Source organism: Sabethes cyaneus, chromosome 2, assembly GCF_943734655.1.
Source record: "Sabethes cyaneus chromosome 2, idSabCyanKW18_F2, whole genome shotgun sequence".
Classification (NCBI taxonomy): Eukaryota; Metazoa; Arthropoda; class Insecta; order Diptera; family Culicidae; genus Sabethes; species Sabethes cyaneus.
Genome location: NC_071354.1, coordinates 36,968,819 through 36,989,722, shown reverse-complemented (window position 1 = coordinate 36,989,722; position 20,904 = coordinate 36,968,819). Strand labels below are relative to the sequence as shown.

General features: G+C 37.5%; 1 protein-coding gene across 4 annotated transcripts in view; it reads left to right on the top strand.

Annotated features, from left to right (window-relative positions):
• LOC128738957 (probable serine/threonine-protein kinase ndrD) overlaps window positions 1-20,904 on the top strand; it is a 122,672-nt gene that overhangs the window by 92,628 nt on the left and 9,140 nt on the right. For all 4 annotated transcript variants that reach the window (XM_053834462.1, XM_053834460.1, XM_053834461.1 and 1 more), the window contains exons 3-5: window positions 10,094-10,467; window positions 17,049-17,410; window positions 17,544-17,687. In XM_053834462.1, the coding sequence (XP_053690437.1) occupies window positions 10,094-10,467; window positions 17,049-17,410; window positions 17,544-17,687 (880 nt within the window). The remainder of the gene's footprint in view (window positions 1-10,093; window positions 10,468-17,048; window positions 17,411-17,543; window positions 17,688-20,904) is intronic.

Sequence of the window (20,904 nt, the reverse complement as noted above, 5' to 3'; positions counted from 1 at the left end):
ATTCGTAGTGTGAAAACCTCTCGTTTGATATTAAAATAATTGAAATTAGGTAAATTATCTTGGTTAAAATCATTATAAATTATTGTTAACTTTGGTGTGGGGTATTGGATTGCTCATAACTTTCAAATTAAACGTCCAATCAAAAAACCATTGAATAGTGATCTATCCGGCTAAATTACCTGCCAAACGAAACTAATAGCGCGTAAATCGGTTTGGTCATCTCTGAGAAACAGGCGTTCATTTGTACCTAGTCAAAACAGGTTTGTCAAGGCTAACTTTTAAACTGCTTGTCCGTTTTCAATAAAACTTGGCAAAATGTTTAATAATAGCGAGAGCTTTCGTTTGGTACTAAGATCGTTAAAATTGGTTGCATGGTTCCGGAGAAAACCGTGTCACGTAGTTTTCACATTTTTGCTTATAACTTTCAAACGAAAAATCAGACCACGCAACCATTCAATAGTGATATACTAGGCAATAATACCTTTCAAACAAAAGTAATGGCGGTCGAATCGGTTCGGCCATCTCTGAGTATCAGGCGATAGAAAATTCGGAGCGAACACACATACACACATACACACATACACAAACAAAGACATTGGCCAGTTCGTCGAACCCTATCGATTGGTATATGTGACTCGGCCCTCCAGGCCTTGGATCAATTTCGTGTTTTTCGACCAATTTCTAAACCTTTGTTTTATAGTATAACAAAGGTAATATAGTATAACAAAGGTAAAAATGAAGAGATTAGAGACCCGTCCCCCTCTAAGAGTGGGTGGGCTCCCATATTTGTATACAAATGAAATATAACATTTTCTCATAACTCGAGAACTAATTAAGCGAATGGCGAGTTGAGACCCCTCCTCTCTCTAAGAGAGGGGGCTCCCATACAAATGAAATATACATTTCTGCATAATTCGAGAACTAATCAAGCAAATGGAACCCAATTTGGCATGTGGGGGGTTTTGGAAGCAGGAACTTTTTCTATGTGGCATTAGGACCCCTCCCCCTTTAGGGGAGGGGGGTTCCATACAAATGAAATACAAATTTTCTCATAACTCAAGAATTAATTAAGCAAATGGAACCAAATTTCCCGTGTGAGGAGGAGGCAGAAATCTTTTCTATGGTGAATTGAAACTCCTCTTCCCTCTTAGAGGGGGGGGGACTTCCATACAAATGAAATACAAATTTCCCTTAATTCGAGAACTAATCAAGCAGACGAAATCAAACTTGGCACGTGAGGATTTTTGGAGCCAGGAATCTTTTTTATGATGAATTGAGGCCCCCTCTTTAAAAGGGGGGGGGCTCCCATACAAATGAAATACAAATTTCCTCATAACTCGAGTACTAATCAAGCAAATGTAACCAAATTTGGCATGTGGGGGTTTCTAAAAGCAGATTTTTTTTCTGTGGTGGTTTGAGACACCTTCCTCTTCAGAAAAAGAGGCTCCCTTACTCCCACTCCCTTTTTTGGAGGAGGGGCTCTCATGCAAATAAAACAGAAATTGTATAAGTGGCTGGACGACAGAGGAAATTTCTGAAAAGGGGGTATGGGGTGGCCATTGACAAGATAGAGGTTCAAAAACGTAAAAAAGTCTTTGTGCCGATTTATAAGCATTGCCAAAAAGAATACAGATTTACAAGTGGCTGAGGGACAACAAGAGGAGGATTGATAAAGGGCATATACATTCAAATGAAGAAAAAGAGTTTTGTTTCTTGCATCATGAGAATTTCCATTACAATAACAGCTGTACAAGTGGCTGAGAGACAAAGGGGGCCCTAGTAAGATCGGGCAATCAGCTAGTACCATAATAATACCAGAGGTAATAATTAACACCGCAATAAAACCATTATGTAAAACTTTGTGGTTCTAGAATGGTTGCACCTATGTTTCATTATTTTGTTTCACCTTTTCCGTCGTCTCTTGGTAAGATTATTATTAAAATCTACGTCGAACACCAATACCAAAATTGACTGATTTGCTGAGTTGGCCACATGTCGTCAAAAACGTACAATTTAAAATGCAGTCAAAACTCATTATAATACACGTTTGCTACTTCGACTGACTCTTCCGCGCAAAGTTGAAAAAACATCACGGAACATATCAATCGCATACGCAAAAGCGCAACGGAGGGCGGAAGAGACGTTCGATTTATGAATTCTAATCGACCGTCATGCCAGTATTAATCATCATATTGTTACAAATTTTGTTACACCTTCGTTGATAATTGATGAGTGAAAAATTTTTTTATTGTTTAAAATAAAACTATTATTTAATGTTTCAATGATATAACATGGTAATAGTGTATGGCTAAAACCTTAAAACGTTAAACAAATATATAAAGTTTTACCTAAGCATAAATAGAACTGACAGTGAAACTAAATTTGGTTAATGGTGATTGTCACGGTTTACGTATTCATACATTCTAGCTGGCTGTGGTAATTCTAATTACTTGCAACACACGATACTGCTTATCTGCTTATCTTAAAATTTATCTGTGTGATAAAAAGGTTCGAAGCAAAACTCATAAGACTATAGTCTCGTGTCGTATCTCGAAACCATTATTGCGGGATTTTTCAGTGCTGGGAGCTATACCGTCACTAGCTTTTACGAAAGCGGAGAACATTGACCAAGAGAAGTAACCCAAGTTCGGTTAACTCCGCTAGGAACAAGTGGGAAAACCCACTTGGTATATGGAAGTAATTTTATGCGAAAGTTAAAAAATTGCAAAAAACGTGGGCACTAGACGGTTAAATTGTTTGAAAAACTTACAAATCCTAATAAAGAATTTAAGAGTGGAAATTGTAGGTAAGTCATAGTTGCAGTTGTATGGAATGCATGGTAAAAGTAGGATACATGACAGTCACTTTTCCATGCATTGCCTCCATCTATACAGCTGGACAGATAGATAAACCCTCCGTTTTCATGTCATGTACGATAATAAAAAATCCCAGGTTTTATGATTTCGTCAAAGAATCAGTTGAACTGCCTTGGTACATCAGTTTTATAGTTTTTCTAGTCTCGAGTGATCGAACAAACTGGCATTCGACTTGACAATTATTCATAAGAATTCATTCGTCGGAATATTTTTTATGTACATCCATTTCATTCTATGTTGTCATAGAATGATGTCATAGTTGAGTAAAGTTTCTGAAGAATTGAAGTATTTTTAATAGTTGACGTTGCATCTAGGAAATCGTATAATTTGAGATCAAAGAATTGTGTAACCCACATTATGAAAGTATGTTACTTAACTTCTACCGAGTTGAGGCATAAGAAATGGAAAGGTCGATATTGTTCAATATTATGAATGATGTACCAACCACTCAATGAAAGTATGGAAAACATAAAAGTGCTTACAGTGGTAGTTCAAAGCACATAAAAATAAAATAAAGTTCAACAGGCATTTGAGGAAGCTACCACTTTGTCTCTTCAATACTTCATGCAAGTTGTAGTTACGGACTTTACTATTGCCAACGTGGGGTTTATTGATCGAGCCATGAAAAGGGTTTTTTCTTTCTTCAAATGTCGATATTTTCATAGCTACATAATTGCATGCTCGATTAGTCAATATATGTTGGTAGCTCAATTTATTGTGGCTGCATTTCAGTTCTTCGCTCCAATAAGCTGCATACTGGAAAAGTTGATTCGAAACGGATGATGATTGGCAGTCTCTGATGGTTAACCATTCATTGATGCCGCAGAATACGTAACTTAGCATAGATAGCGATACAAAAGTGAATGGTATATTATTAAAATATCTTTGAACCGATAAGAAAATGGGATCGTTTACTTTAGTTTGCAGATAGTAATTAAAATTACTAATACTAATAACAGGCATTGAATTTGAATTGAAGTGATTGCTTTAACACAAAACGAAGACATTTCTATGCGTTACATTGCAAATGGCAATTCTTCGCGATGCGTCGGTGGGAGGACGACTTTAGCCCATTATAAAAAATTTGCATAAAATTTACAAATGTTTTGTTTACTAAAAATTTGGACAAGAATACATTTATAATGATTTTAAGTATATTTTTGTAAATTCACTGCTGTACCTAATGTTCATTTTTTGCGAACAATAATTTCACTCACAATGGAATTAACAAACATCACATTAAAACGCATATAACAATAATTAAACTGTATCAAAATTAAAACCGACAGCTTTATAGCACCATTTCAAAATAGTCTCCAGTGAATTGTTTGATGGGACGATTAAGATCGTGCTCAACATCCCCGACGTCACAGCCCACGCCATTTGGGATCGTCATTATTACCACTAATCTTTACACACGAAGATCCCAATGTTCAGCACATCCTGCTGCAACGCAAATTTTTACTACGGTCATCAAAGATGACTATCGCTCTACTGTGTTTTATTATTTGAAAAATAATTAATCTTAATCAAACTTTCCGCCTTCCATCTCCGGACGGGCACACTTTAGCTACTACTTTGTTTGCTGCTGCTGCTACTGGTGCGGGGAGAAAGTAATTTAAATTGAATAGAATAAGTAAATGTATAACGCGCCGACATTGTAAAGCAGTTTGCAGTGGACCGAGCGGGACAACAACGCGACGTTGTAAAAGATCGACTGCACATCTTACTGCACTGCTGCTGGTGGAAAAACCGTGCCTCGCACGATACTCCCAGAAGATTAACCAAACCGGAGACGGACGGTAGGTGATTCTTTTCACAAGATTGCTCGTTGTGTTATCCAATTCATGTTCCCAAAATACAAAGTTACACGAGAAGCTTTTACTGCCGAATGGCGAAAAAGATTGTAAATGTTTTAATTGAATTTCTTCAATGAGGTTTGAAATTTGCACGATTAGGCTTGCCTGATTCAAATGCTGTTTCTGATAGAGAAGCAGTTCAGAAAACAAAATTAAATGTTGTGCAATACTTGATAAAATTTCGAGAAATGGTTATGGCAATGGTGTGCGGATTTGCTACACTGCCCATAAATGCATAACAGTCCCCTATGATTTTTCACTACCTTTCAGATAAGCCTGCGAATCATCTTTAAGTCGTTTATTCTTTCAATATTTCAAACAGTAAAATTATGTTTTACCTTTGTTATACAATATAACAAAGGTTTAGGAATTGGTCGAAAAACACGAAGTCGATCTGAGGCCCGGAGGGCCGTGTCACATATACCAATCGATCAGGTTCGACGAATGAGCAATGTCTGTGTGTGTGTGTGTGTGTGTGTGTGTATGTGTGTATGTGTGTGCGCTTCAATTTTCAATCGCCTATTTCTCGGAGATGGCTGAACCGAGTCGTCTGCTATAACTTGTATTTAAAAAGTATTTTTACCTAGTATATCACTATTAAATGGTTTCGAGGTCTGACTTTTAGTTTAAAAGTTATAAGCAAAAATGTGAAAATTACGTGACACGATTTTCTCCGGAACCACATAACCGATTTCATCGATCTTAGTACCAAATGAAAGCTCTTACTATTGCTAAACTTCACGCCGATTTTTATTGAAAACAAACAAGTGGTTTAAAAGTTATGCTTAAAAAACCAGTTTTGACAAGGTTCAAATGATCGCCTGTTTCTCAGAGATGGCCAAACTGATTTACGTGCTATTAGTTTCATTTGGCAGGTAATATAGCCGGATAGATCACTATTGAATGGTTTTTTGATTGGATGTTTAATTTGAAAGTTATGAGTAATTCAATACACTACACCAAAATTAACAATAATTTATAATGATTTTAACCAAGAAAAATAACCTAATTTCAATTATTTTAATATCAAACGAGAGGTTTTCACACTACGAATATATATGCAAAATTTCATAAGAATTGGTTTTACCGGTCAAAAGATATTAACCCTCGAACACTCGCGCCAACTTTTATAACACAGTTACTCGCGCGCACAATAGCCCAAAACCAAAGAAAACATGCGCACTAGAGTTTTTACTAGGAAAACTTGGTTTTAAGTTTATCGAACCTTTGGAAGAGTTACTTGAAATTGAAAGCTCTATCGTCTGGTAGAATTTAAATTTTGATTAATCCCCCTAAAAGTGAACTAAAAAAATTATTTTCCTTCAGTTTCAATATAACACATTGATGTGTTCTGCAAAGTTATAGAGCATATTATTACAAGAAATTTTGCTGAAGACAGTAACCTTCTATCTCTTCAACGAAGAGATCTTATTTATTGTTTATGGATTTGAAAAATCAGTTTTTCTATTTTAGCTCTTTTTGTAATTGTTATATGACTTTTTCATGTAATACAAAGTTGTATAAATAATAAAAATACACAACTTTGCTGAAGTTAGAATACCTCTATGTTTCCTTGTTTACGAACTGTAGAACTTTGATTATAAAAAATACCCTGATTTTGACCCCGAATTACTCGACTTCCAACAGTCGGATACATTTTAAACATTTTACATTTGCGGGTAGTTTTGCTTTTTTCCATATGAAGAAACGAAAGCAAATTCCAGTTGGGGCCAATTGCGGTACACCTCACATGCTACTTGCTTCGTTTCTGTGATGTCGGTTTATGCTAATCTATTTTCCTAACAATTTAAAGTAATAATGCATTGAATAATTCTGACATTCAGCTCATAACAAGTTTATTGAAGAATATACGTTAGAATATACGTAATATACGATTTGTAACTATATAACAATATGGCATTCAAAAACCTACATATGGTGTACAAAATACAACAACGTGAGTAACCGAAGGTTCATAAAAATTGATGAAATTTATTCAAGAAAACTTTATTGTTGTGAATCAAATAGAATGGCGTTACAGGAAATTATGCATAGTTCAAAAACGCAATGTATATGTTGAATAATATTTCATCTTACAACTTACTTTTACTTGCACTTACCCTCATTAGTAACAACTTACTCAGCAATTTCATGAGTAAAGAAACTATCAAAATTTATAATTGCTTCTATTTGTTTCAAATTTTGTAAACTTATTCAATTTCCAAAAATTTCATGTAAACCAAACGTGTCGATTTCTATCTCAAATTGCAAGTAAGACGGTATAACAAAGGTTCCTTTCACCACTAGGTGGATTAAATCAGGTTTTTTCCCAAAATGTTGAAAAAAATATCGAACTTTGTCAGTCACATGTTACAATAACTAAACCTAATTCGATGAGAATTATAATTTACGATTAACGATCTCTGGTGGATGTTCCAAATTTTTTATCATCTTTTGTGCACGGCCAAAGTTAATGGACTTACGATAAAAAATAACCTTTATAACATTCCAATTTTCCAAAACTCTAAGGCAAATTTACCGATTTTCTCGAACGACGGTTATTTCACGTTATTTTCTTACTCTTCATTCCATTGTTTCCTACGGTTCAATTTAGTAGTCACACAAAAAGCGTCCAATTAGCTATCGACCGCGTGTCATTGCCTTCTGAGGTGCCTCGCATCTCTGTAGGAGGGGGGAAATGTTGCGCCCCGATCTCAAAATTCGTTATCACTATAGCTCGAACCCGGGTTTTATTCCGAAATTAATTACCATCGGGATTTTAAAATACAACTTTTGATGTTCCGCTTCTCAATAAAAATTTGAGCCGCTTTGTAATAAACGTCTTTCTTGATCATTTCAACCTAGGGTCACGCGAAGGAATTAAACAATAAATCGTTATTCTAGAGTTATTAGTTTGTAAAATTAGCAATGTCCGATTAAATCCGACAATTTTACCTGGATTTTTTAATTTAAATATTTTTAAAAGATAATAGCGATATAGCTTTTCAAAGCGTTGCTGCATATACTTGACATTCGCTTATTTTTAGCATCATTGACATGCCCAGGAGTTTTTTTGTTAGATTATAGTCACTTTAACAGCTTGGGTCATTCGTGACTTCTGCGGGGTTGGGGTTTGAACCCGGGTCCTCGGCGTGAGAGGCGTGAATGCTAAACACTACGCCGCCGGGACTTCCCCAGCACAGGAATTTCATGTCCAATTTCCACACTGATATTAGTTCCAATTTTAAGTCTAGTTTCAAGTCCTAATCCAAATACAATTTAGGTTTAATTTCAAGTCTAACCTCTGTCCTTCGTCAAGCTTAATTTCAAAGTTTTTCTGATGGACGTAATTCGTTTCCTACTGGTCCTGTAGAAAATAAAAACGGAAAGAAGCTCGTGAGAAAAAAGTAAGATGACAAAAACTAGACAAATGGGATATAAAAAGAGGGAACACGTGACAGAGAAAAACAAGAAAAACTGACTTTAAAAAAAGAAAAAGAAAAGAAAAATCTTAACAGAATGCGAGGGAGCAGCGAAAAAGAAGTAATTGGGAGAAAGAAAGGGAAACCGAGGCCAAAAAGAGGAACCTGGACAAGAAAAGAGGGAAAACGGAAGAGAAAAGAAGAAAAGTGACAAAAGAAGGAAAAACAATTAAGAAAACGAGAAAAGTAAATGAGAAAATTACGAAAAATTTAACAGAAAAAGAGAAAAAACGGAACGAAAAAGCAGAAAAAAATGGAATGGAAAGGGAACGGGGAAAAGGCGGGAGCAGGAAATTAAGAAACAAAAATAAGAAAAAAAGAAAAATGGTGAGAAAGATCGAAAATGGAAAGCAAACGAAATAAAACGTAGCAGAAAAATAAAACGTGATAGTAAAGGGGGTAAAGCAGGACATAGTAAGAAGTAGAATAGAACAGACGAAAACGAAAAATTAGAAAAGGAGTTTACAGGACAGAAAAATAACAAACGAGACAGGAAAAAAATAAAAATGAGCTCGAAAATGAGGAAAAACGCAAGAAGAAAGACAACAAAACGGAACTGAAAAGAGGAACACAAGAGAAAAATCGGGACTGAAAAGTGCGAAAAACGGGACAGCAAAGGAAGAGAAAGAAGAAACAACAACGAACAGAGCAAACGAAAAACGCAAAAGAGGCAAAAGAGAGAATACGGGACAAAAAAGAAAAGAAAAGCAGGAAAACCGGACCAAAAAAGGTAAAACAGGAGAGACAAGGTCAGAAAAACGAGACGCAAAAACAGAAAAAACGGGGTATCTAAAAGAGAAAAAACGAATCAGGAGAAAATCGAGAAACAAAGGAGATAAGAAGAGAAGGAAAAAGACAAAACCTGGAAACGGATAAAGGAAAAAAGGAAATAGAAAAGACAAAAAACAAGAGAGAAAATTACAAAAACGAACGAGAGAAAAAAAGGACTGAAAACAAGAGAAAATGGAACAATGGAACAGAAAATACGGGACAAAAATATAGAAAAATGAGGAGGAAAAGAGGAAAGCCGAAGGAAAAAGAAGAAAAATGTGAACAATTATGAACAAAAACAGAAAAACGGGACTGTAAAAGAGGAAAAAAGTTCTGATTTCAAGTAAAAACTTAAACAAACAAGTCTAATTTAACGTCTAATGTTAGGTTCAATTTCAAATCCAAGTGCATGTCCAATGTTAAGCCCAACTTCAAGTCTAATTTAATTTAAAATTTTGAGTTCAATTTGAAGTCAAATTTAAACTCTGATTTTAAGTCCAATTTCGAGTTCAATTCCAAGTGTAATTTCTAGTTCAATTCCAACTTTGACTTTAAATCCAATTGAACCTCACCATCCGGAGCTTTTAACCTAGTCAGCCAGTATTTTTGTGAGAAGTAATTATAGATTCGCCATCCTATGCTAACTCGATTTTGTCAGGCCAAAACATTCTTCTGAAAGTACGGGTACTCATGCTTCTGTTTATGGCTGGGCACGCTAGTGATTAGCTTAACTTCCGAACAATTCACATATCTGTAAGTGGAACTTTCTCAAGATTCTATTCTATTTTTTTTTTAAATTGACCGATGCTCGGCGAAATATGAAAATTTCATTGCAGCAACTGACGAATCTGATTTGCTTTTTTTTTTTTTTTGATTTACAAATTGAATAATCAAAGAAATAGTCTATAACTTTTAAGACCCTTTACCTCATTTGATTAAAGTGCTACCTTTTTGTTGAAAATGTATTTTAAGGAAGTTCAACGTATTCACTGTATAATATTGCAGACCTGTTTGCTACTGAGACGATAACATATAATATTTATAATGACCTTTTGATGCATTCGTATAAATAATACGATTTTTCGATTTCGTTTCTTTTTTGCAGACAACAACCTGAACGAAAAGCAGCAGTACGCAGATCAAGAGAAGGATAACCTCGAGGAGGACGCGTACAACAACAACAACCACCAAAACAACAATAACAGCAACAACGAACCGGTCCTGGATCCGTTCCTGCAGATACCCGCGGACCCACCACCGGACCTGGAATTGCGGCAATGTCCCATCTGTTCGCGCAACTTCGTACCGCCATCGTTAGCCAAACACATCAGCATTTGTGAGCGAATGCAAACGAAAAAGCGCAAACCCTTCGATTCGTCCCGCCAGCGGCGCGAAGGTACCGAGCTGGCCTCGTACCTACCGAAGAACTTCGGACTGCCCCAGAATCACCCGCAGGCCAGAGTTTCACCGCCAAAAACGGTATGTTGATTCAATGATGCTGTTGCTGCTGCTGAGGGCTTGCTGCCACCAGAGCGCACGAATGTTTCACTCGCGTTGAGTTAAGTTGAGTTGAGTTAAGGGAATGATTTGTATGGATGCAGCTGGTGTTTTTTTTATTAAAGATACTCTCGGTAGGGTGGCTACCTTCATTGGACCATATCAAGCATCAGCGGAATCGGAAAAAAGCTATCCGTTTTGGTAGACTTACTCTTTAGTGTGACTGTTCGCAATGCGATGAGTGCTTGATGGGGCTGACTTTATTTTGTACTTAATTCTGCGTTAAACCTACGTCCTTCGCAGAAGGAAGTTTTACAGTACATATATCAAACATTCAAAGTAAAGTGCTTGACTTGGCACTCGAATTAATCGAAGATCGCGGCTTAAGAAATTCAAGCCGACTGCTAGCTATTTAATTTTTATTTAAACCGAAATCCACGTTCAGACGATTTATGGTTAACAAAAACTGCGTGCTCATAAATGCCACCCAAAGTAAACATTGGTGTTGCATCATAAGATAATGGGATCATAAAATCGGGCATACTTTATGACTGTAAGACTGCCCTGGTTTCACACTACTTTTTGTTTCACATTTTCTCAAAGCGAAGCCGATTTTCGTTTTTTCTACTTGTCTCATATACCTAGGATAACTTTATGAACAGTAAGATGAATCGGTACCTATTTTTGATTTCGCAGAAAGACACCCATCAATCTAACGTTTTGGTTTGAAAAAAATGTGGGCACTCTAATAAACGACAGCATACTCAGCTGCCACACAATTTTACATCGCCTACCAGAAACGCTAATCGGGCATATAAATCACTGCTCGTGAACAATCTGGGATAGGTTTGTTGTTCTAACATACCTTGAAGCAAACCCGCGAATGCGATGCAAGGCAAGGTATTTGTACCTACTGGAACAGAGTTCGAATGTCACACGATCGTAGTAGCGAATAATGCACAACACAATTGCTCTGTATAGCTAGCTGTGTACTCCAAAAATGGACACGTGATTCGTAATAAATACCAGAAAGCTAAGTTACGCAATTACGGGAAGTTGGCTTGCCAAACATAAATGTAAATGGCGTTCATCGATGGAATGGTATACTTACAATACTACTGCAAAAATGTAAAGGCAGATTTTATAATGCTTTAGTGTCACAGCACGAAACAAACTTAAAATAAAACATAATGTACCTACACAGCACATGTGCCATTCTAACGAATTTATTCTTTCAGGCTAGGCGTTTTTTTTTTCTAGTTTGAAACAATTTCAGAATTTACTAGTTTAGATTAGCATTGCGAGTTTTCAATTTTGTTTCCAACTGTTTTGACGTAGACGTACGGTAAGGATGTAATATCAAAATCTAGAAAGTGAAAAAGTGGTCAGGATTAGAACGCTTATTACTCTTTTATTTCATTGTGTGTTTTGTATTTTTGTATATTGTATTTTTGTATTCTATATTTTTGGTCGATTGATTTGACAACTTTACCATTATCTACACTACATGAATATGACAACTAAATCTAAAACTCCTAGCAACGGCACGTGAGGAAACATTTTCAAGATCAAATATTTAATTCTTCGACCAGTGTGAAGATGCGGATGCATGACGTCAGTGGTGCATAAAAACCATACCATAGTCCGATGAAATCTGGTTGTCAGCAAATTCTGTGAACGAAGCTGATTGCGTGAAGCTCAAAAAACAATACGGAACTGCAGAGCCGAGGTATCAATATCTTATATCAATAGTTGCCTGTTGAATCCTCCGATGACTCTCTAATGTCTCCAAATCCAAAAGCTGACCAAAAGATGTCAGAGTGCGCTACGAACCAATCTTCGTTGAACTAATGCCCAGTGAACCTTCAAGCGATGTGAATCTGTTAGGTCATGGACAATTATAGTGATGAACCCAAGTTTTCGCGACGCTCTAGAGATGACAGCAGAATGTTGGTTAAACGTGAGCTTGTTATCGCTAACCTAATAGATGTGCCCGGGAATAGCTACGTTTATCCAGTAGTCCAATAAGATTGGCACATTAATATTGGCAAATTGGCACATTGGCAAATAGCAAAGGTCCCAGGCTACTGCCTTGTGGGACACCAGAAATATTACTGAATTCACGAGAAACTATGGAAATTTTCTGACTTTAAGCTTCCATCTGTAAGTTGCAGGTACTAGTGAAATCAATCAAGCCAGTCACCACGGAACGACCCGGCATAAAACCATGCTGGTTTACTAACATATAGTTTTGGGTGCTGTTCAGAATTACCCTACCAATGATGATTTCAAAAAGCTTTGATCCAGCAGAAAGTCTGGTAATGCCAGAAAACAATCGCCGAAACACCATTGGACCCAGGTCAATAAGAGCTCTTCAATTTCTTGGCTCCAGTGATGACCATATCAGGAGTAATGTCGAAAATATCCAGAGTCAACAAGATCCAGTGTTCGTCGGAGGTGATTACGCAGTGGATTAACTTGTTTCAAGTTCATCGACCACAGCAGCACTAGCAGCAGGAAGCAGGAGAAAATTGCCGTATTGTACTCCGTCCTCCCCATTAAACCATAAAATTTTCGGTTAATTATAGTCACCCCAAATGAAAATTCTTTCGTCTAAAGACTCTTTGTCACGTAATTCACGGATTGAAAGGATATGCTCGTCGATAAACTCAACAATCTTGCTTCTATCAGGTGGGATGTAAACTGCAGTGAGCAACAACTTCATGCCTTTGATAATAGCAGAAACACAGACTTATTCGAGACAATTTCCATGCCTTAAATTGATCAGCGAACTACTTTTGTCGCTATTCCTCGAGGTACCGTGACAACGATTCAAAACAGTTGAAGGGAATCGACTCAGTTAGCAATGATACAAACATTAGATACAAGAAATAGGTCATCTACTTTAGTCCTTAAAGCCTAGCATGTTCTGATAGTACGCGTAAATACCATCCGCGTTATTGGCATAAGCAGAAACGGAAGATCCGAAGCTGGAAGCACACCACCAGCACAAAGGACAGGGACGACTGCTGACCGCTGGCAGGATTTACATGACTGTGGCGGAACGCTCGAAAGCTTCCATGATGCGAACTTCAATAGAGGAAAAACTAGTTGAGATGATCTGGAAGCAATCGATGGATCTGGAGAAGTCAAGTCCAAAATGGCATAGTACTTAGCAGATAGTGATTGTCGGGAGTTCCTATCACCAACCACGACCGAAGGACCAAAACAACTTTGTTGACAGAAGCTGTTGGTCAGGAAGTAGCAGATAATTTCACATTGTCTGTAATTAGTATTTCGAAGGTCGTCGGAGCGGTGGTCTCGACAAAAGAACGACAAAATACGATAAAAAGATGACAAAAAACGAAGTAAATACACCAAAACCAAAATTACTACAAAAATGACAAAAAATCTCCAAAAGAAATGACAAAAAATGCTAAAGGCATTCTTCAAAAAAAACTAGGAGACTACGAAAAGTATGAAGAAAAGAAAACAGTAAAAAGATAAAATGGCATTAATAAGATAATATAATGATAACCAAAGGACAACGAAAAGACAACAAATAGACGACGAAGCGCGGCATAATGACGGTGGAAATGCGATAAAATAATGACAGAAAAAGTTATGAAAAGATGTCTGTCGACTATACGACAGAAAAACAACATAGAGGCAGTAAAAAGACAACTGACAACAAACAAGACGATGAAAATATGACGAAAAAGTGACGAAAGGATCATAAAAAATGACAAAAAGACGACAAAACCGGCCAAAATGGCCAAACACAACAAAAATGCGACAAAGTGATGACTATAAGACGATGAGTACGAAAAAAGACAACAAAGAGATGACAAAAAGCCGATGAAAGAACGACAAAAATGTAGAGAAAAACTGCCAAAAACAGCGATCAACCAAAAGTGCCACAAAAGACGTTAAAATAACAAACAAATAACAAATCGCTGAAAAGAGACCAAGAAACGACATAAATGTGGTGAAAACACGATGGAAATGCGCCTAAACAATAACCAAAAGATAAAAAAAAACGAAAAAATGACAAATGCGACAGAGAGACGACGAATATGAAGGAAAACAACAAAAAGACGTTGATAAGACTACAATATATGACGAAAAGATACCAAAACAGCGACATAAAACGACGAAGAAAATAAAAAAAGTCATGACAAAAAGACGTTTAGATGTGTCAAAAACAACGAACAGACGACGGAAATAACATGAAAATATGATGGAGACGACGAAAAGACACCAAAACAGCGTCAAAAATGGCAAAAAGCCATCAAAAACGACAAACACGACAAAAAATCATTTAAAAACGGCGACAAAATATGCAAAAAATCAGAAGGGTTGTGCACAAGACACGACCGCATAGATGACGTAGGACTACGTAAGTCTCTTTGTAGCGATAGTAGGATGTATCAATGTATGTAATAATACAATTCTTCATGCATACATGCAGGGATGGTTCGATCACTTTGACTCAATTTTGATTCATTTGACAGTAGCATCCTAACCGAGCAAAACTTGAAAAATTGATGTATGGGACATTTGTAGATAATAACTAGATCTACAATTTTGCTGAATAAAGTGTTGCTGTATCTTTTATAGTTACGGTGCTACAATGCTAGTACCTCATTAGTAATCAAATGAACGTTCATTTAGTTACTAAAGAGGTACTAGCATTGTAGTGCCGTAACTACAAAAGTTACAGCAACACTTTATTTAGCAAAATTGTAGATCTAGTTATTATCTACAAATGTCCCATACATCAAATTGACAAATTTTGCTCGGCTGAGACGGTAGTGTCAAATGAATCAAAATTGAGTCAAAGTGATCGAACCATCCCTGCATACATGCTACATGTGTTGTACGTAACGTTTATCAATGTAGGAACATTGTATACGTTCAATCCTCTACAGATTTAGAAGTTATTTCTATGAATTGATTGAATCTATTTTATTAAAACGAATCAGTCATACCTCACACTAAACCAAACAGTTTTCATGACCTGTTTCTACGTTGAATAGTGCTTTTCCTCTGGTAATCGGTACACGGTACGCGCCAGTTTTCAAAAAGCTGAAAATTTTATGCAAAACTTTTCTGCGGCTTACACAAGAAGAACACTGATTTACAAGCTGCAGGCGTTTTGGATGTGGTAGAAAATGTCGTCCGTGACCAGAAAACTTATTCCCGCCATTTGTTGGTCGTCCGCAACGGCGAAAAATTCAATTTTTCCCTCGTTGCCTGTGTTATTATCGTATTAACTGGACAGGAAAATATAATAAACTCTTCAATTGTTGCATGGTCCTTAAAAGAACCGATTATTTGATTATCATAACTCCAGCTTGCAATAAACTTGCACTAACGCACTTAACGTAATTTTCTTCTCGGTAAATTGGAGTACCGATAACCGCAAACCAAGCACGGCTTGTTGCAACGAACCAACCGGAAAGCCACAGCAGCTATGCGATCAACGAAGCCGTTCGTGTAATGTCATGCGTCACGATGAAATGCCAGTCCAGGTGGCCAGCTGCAAGCGACGTGGGATAATTCTGGTCTTTTTGTTGTCGTGAGCAGCACTTCCGCAGTTAATTAATCCATCACGGCAGCCAGCTCCAGCTTCACTGGCTGACCGGGAACTGCAGACGTGCACGACTCGAGCGTGACTTTCGCTTGCCCTTGATGCTTTCTCCTTTGTCGCGTCCAGACATGCCAGTTGTTGGCAGTAGCTGAGCTAGCGTTTGAATAATGCTGTTCGCTGGTGTACCTCGTGTTATGTACCAGAGCAAGCGACAAGAATCGGTTCCGCCTATTTTTCGTGGTCCGTCATTCCATCATCTACGTTGAAGAAAATGGAGCAGTTCAATTTTAGTCTGAACAAAAGAGCAAAGTTACCAGTGAGCCGTTCACCTTTTGCTGCCAAAGAAACTTTACGCTACGTATTACTGTAGCATTGGTGAAGATAGATTTGTGTTGCTCAAGAAAACCTAGTGAAAAGCCCTAAGTTCCAAGTTTCCTAAGTTTCACCAATTATCGAAGACCGTTCTTTTTAGGACTAACAAATTCTTATATGAAGATGCAAAAGATGTCACTAAAACTGTTAATACTAATACTGCTTATATGCGGATATGAAAGTTTATTGTTCTCTGCTAATCACAATAAAGTTTAATGGGCCAGCAATAATTGCATTTTCCTGCGCATTTATTGCAGTCAATAGTGTTTAATTTGGTGTTAACTTTAATTGCTATCACTTGTTCACGGCAGACAAGTTTTCAATGTGACAGCGATACTCCTTTTCAGTTGTTTGTTGGACTCCGTTTTGTTGGATGTTATTTGGTCTAATTAAAGCTGTATTTTCAATTTTTTTCATTTTACGCCGCACTTAATCCAAGTTCAAGTTCCCTCGCAAAAACCTGTCTAAACTAGTATTCCGCCAGTCATGCCCTTCTGTTGTGGACACAATCCTTTTATTTTTCTTTTTTTTTCATTTGAAGAAAAGATTCTATAATTGAATTTAACCTCTTAACTAATATCAATTCAACAACTTTCAGACCAACCCCGTTCGAAAGCTGAGTACAAGTAAAACACCAACCCCGGAGCGTAAGGACTACGGCGGTGGCGTCAACAGCAACATGATGTCCCGGTCGCAAACCCTGACGACCAGTGACGGCGTTCAGCACCAGCATGCAGCGGAACTGAAATCTCCTCGACCCGTCCTGAAGCGTAGTTTGTCGCAGCAAAATGAACCCTGTCCCTACTGCGAGCGCTGTTTCGGCTTCAAAGCGTACGATCGACACGTCGAATGGTGCCGCGAGAAGGCACTGCTCAGCAAAAACATCAACAACAGCCAGACGATTTCCGCTGCCAAAGAAAGGCTAAACGCGCGGATACAGTACAAGGCACCGCAGATCAGGTGAGTCACAACATTCCGAAGCATTCCGATAAAAATTAGCTTTTCTCTTGCACCTGAGCTTATCTGAACGATACATGATACTATTACTGGCTTTACAAAGTGGAACTAATGCAAATTGTTTCATTTCGTTAAGGTCGAAACGTGCCTTAAACCGGGAGAAATACTCAGGCAGTCTTAGCTGTGGTGGCTCCACCAATAGTCTCGCAGATCTGGACCTGCCGCTACCAAGGCATCGCAGTCACCTCAACTCGATGAGTTCTTCCATTTCCAGTGATAAGTAAGTAAATTGACCTACGGTAGTCGGACGCACCACCTCCATCTTGCGTTTCCGACCGCCTAGCTTGTCCTAACAATTCGCTATCGTTCCTCATCTGTGCAAAACCTACTAACAAATCGAACCAACCAACCAACGTTTCTTTCATTCCCTTTTCCTGCCAATCACACGTTCCAAAATCATCGCACGCAGCAAATCCGACCATTACGGCTCCATGAAAAAAGTGCCCTCCAACGGTCAGTTTGAAACACCACCGGCGGCGTGCAAACCGAAGATCGCTCCATCGAAGAAACGCCAAATCCGAGCTGATCTGTTGTCGAACGAGAACTATCGAAACGAGTGCAACCGGCTCAATGGTGGTGGTGGCGGCGGCGGCGGCGTAGGGCCAGCAAAGATTTTCAGTAACAATCTGCTTATCAGACCGTCGCACGAGGTTCGACGGGAAAAAGAACAGGCCGTAAGCAACGCCGCCCTCGATCGGCTGGACCTGATTGGCCGCGGGGAACAGCGAGTTCCGCTGAAGCGAGGCGCAAGCAAAACCGTAAAGTGCAACAAGAGGTATAATACGATTCGATGTTCCGGGGTTGTTTCGGTTTCGCTTGGATTTTTTTTTTGTTTTCAACACTATCATCTACTGGAATAGGTTTAGGTTTTTTTTTTGAGTGTGTGCTTTTGAGTCAAAGTTGTTTTGCACGTTTCTTGATTTGTACATAGTTGACTACGAAACCGAATGAAATCTTATCGAAAATGTCGGGTCAAAAGTAGTTCGATGAGTGTTTCGTGAATTTTCTTATTTGCACCAGGTTTGGAGTTTTAATTAGTTTTTTATTATTGCACATTGGAAAACATGCTGAAATAGAAATAAGAATTCGAAATGAAACGAATGTTGAATAGAAAATGGACTGAAAATGAATTAGAATATGTGTGATAAACAGTTTTCCATTAGTTACAATATTGCTGATGAAATCGTGAAATCTTGGAGGGATTCTTGAAGGGAATCTTGAAGGGACTGGGAATTGGAGTTGAATTTGGACTTGAAATATAACCTGGCTTAAGACATTGAATTACATAGACTAATCTCAAGATTTTAGTCTTGACCTTGGAATGAGGTCATACATATATTAATTTTTTTTTTTGAAACGATGGTTCTACAATTGATGAAGGGACGGTAGGGGAAAGAAATGAAAATTTTTGGTAAAGGAGGGGGAAGAGCGGAAAGGAAGGGGGGGGGGGTATTGGTAGCTATGCTTGACAAGTAGTCATTTTGACTCCTACCTTTTGTCCAATGCTGGAAGGTGCATGAGTCGAACCAAGCTGTAATCTGAGATTATAACCGGATTCGAACCCATAACACCCTCCAGGGCATGTGGTTCGCTGGTACTTGTACCTCCAGCGCCTCTATGGTTCAAAAGTACAAGTACCAGCGAACCACATGCCCTGGAGGGTGTTGTGGGTTCGAATCCGGTTATAATCTCAGATTACAGCTTGGTTCGACTCATGCACCTTCCAGCATTGGACAAAAGGTAGGAGTCAAAATGACTACTTGTCAAGCATAGCTACCAATACCCCCCCCCTTCCTTTCCGCTCTTCCCCCTCCTTTACCAAAAATTTTCATTTCTTTCCCCTACCGTTCCTTCATCAATTGTAGAACCATCGTTTCAAAAAAAAACTTTGAATTACACTTGAATTTGGACTAATTTGGACTTAAAGCTTTACTTCATGTTGATCTGGAAATTGAACTTAAAATTGGATTTGAAATTGGTCTTAAACTGAGAGTAGTTTGGACTGGAAGCTTTACATGGAATTTTAGAATTTTTTTTTAAATTGGACTCGCTAGATAGAGTCAGTAGGATTGTTGCACTAGCCCTGTAACTGTCCTTTACTCTAATAGCCGGGCGTGAAGTCTGTCGATAAAGAAGGGTCAAGTCTTAGAAAAGGCGTTTAAGCCCAAGGCTTTTTTTGAAGTCGAAATTGGACATGAATTGGATTTTAGACTTGAGATTAGACATGGAATTACATTTGAAATTAACTTGAAATTAGAATTCAAATTATTACTTCAAAATGTGCTTTAAATCTGAGTTTAAATTAAAATTAGAAATAAAATTGAACCTAAAATTGGAATTATATTAGGCTTGAAGTTGGGTTAAAGTTGTACACGATATTAAATTTAAAATTGACATTTTTCGCCTTATTCTCTCACACTTTTCTGTTCCGTTTTTTATCATTACCAGAGCCGTTTTTCGTTCCGTTTTTTCTCCTTTTCTGAGACCTTTTCTTAGTTTTTGCTCTCATTTTCCTTCCGTTTTTCCTTTATTTTTCTTTTTTTTTTGTTCCGTGTTTCCTATTTCATTGTTACGTTTTTCTTCGTTTCCTGTCCTATTTTTTCTTTATTTTTAGTCCTATTTTGCGTCACATTTTTCACTTGTTTTTTGTAATATTCTTTCACGTATTCCGACATTTTTATTTTTTCCCTGTTTTTCGTTTCGAGTTTTCGTCTTCTTCTAATCTTTTTTATTTTCTTTTTCCTTCGCATCACGTGGATTCTAGTTTTATTTCGTCGTTCCCTTGACTCTTCGGTTTCCTTTTTTATTTTACCGTTTTTGTCCCATCTTTCTCCTTCCATATCCTGTCTAATCTCCTTTTCCCGTTCTCCTCGATTCATCTACCTCGTTTTCACTTTCGTTATTCCTTGTTTTCTGTTTCGTTCCTCTACCGTTTTTCCTTGTTTTTGTTGTTTCCTATTCTCTTCATTCCGTGTTTTTTCACACTTTTTCGTGGTATTGATTTTCTTACGTTTCATTTTTGTCTTTTTTCTTTCGTTTTAACTTGTTTTCAGGCTTTTCAGGCCATTTTTCATCTTGTTTTTTGTCATTTTCTGTACCATTTCTACTACACTCAACTCCCTTTTTACACGGTTTATTTTTATGATTTTTGAATTAACGCGGTTTTTACGATGATTTTTGAATTACGTGGTTTTTTTACAATATTTTTCGAATTAACGCGGTTTTTTTACAACATTTTTCGAATTAACGTGGTTTTTTTTTACACGGCACGTATCCCCCGTGTAAAAAAAAGGCTTGAGTGTATTTCGGTCTTGGTTTCTGTTTCTTTTCGGTTTTAAACTCCATTTTTATCTCGATTTTTGTGTTCGTCTATTTCGCTCTTCTACTTGAGTCCTGCTTTTTGTTCTATTCCATAACGTTTTGTTTTTGTCCGTTTC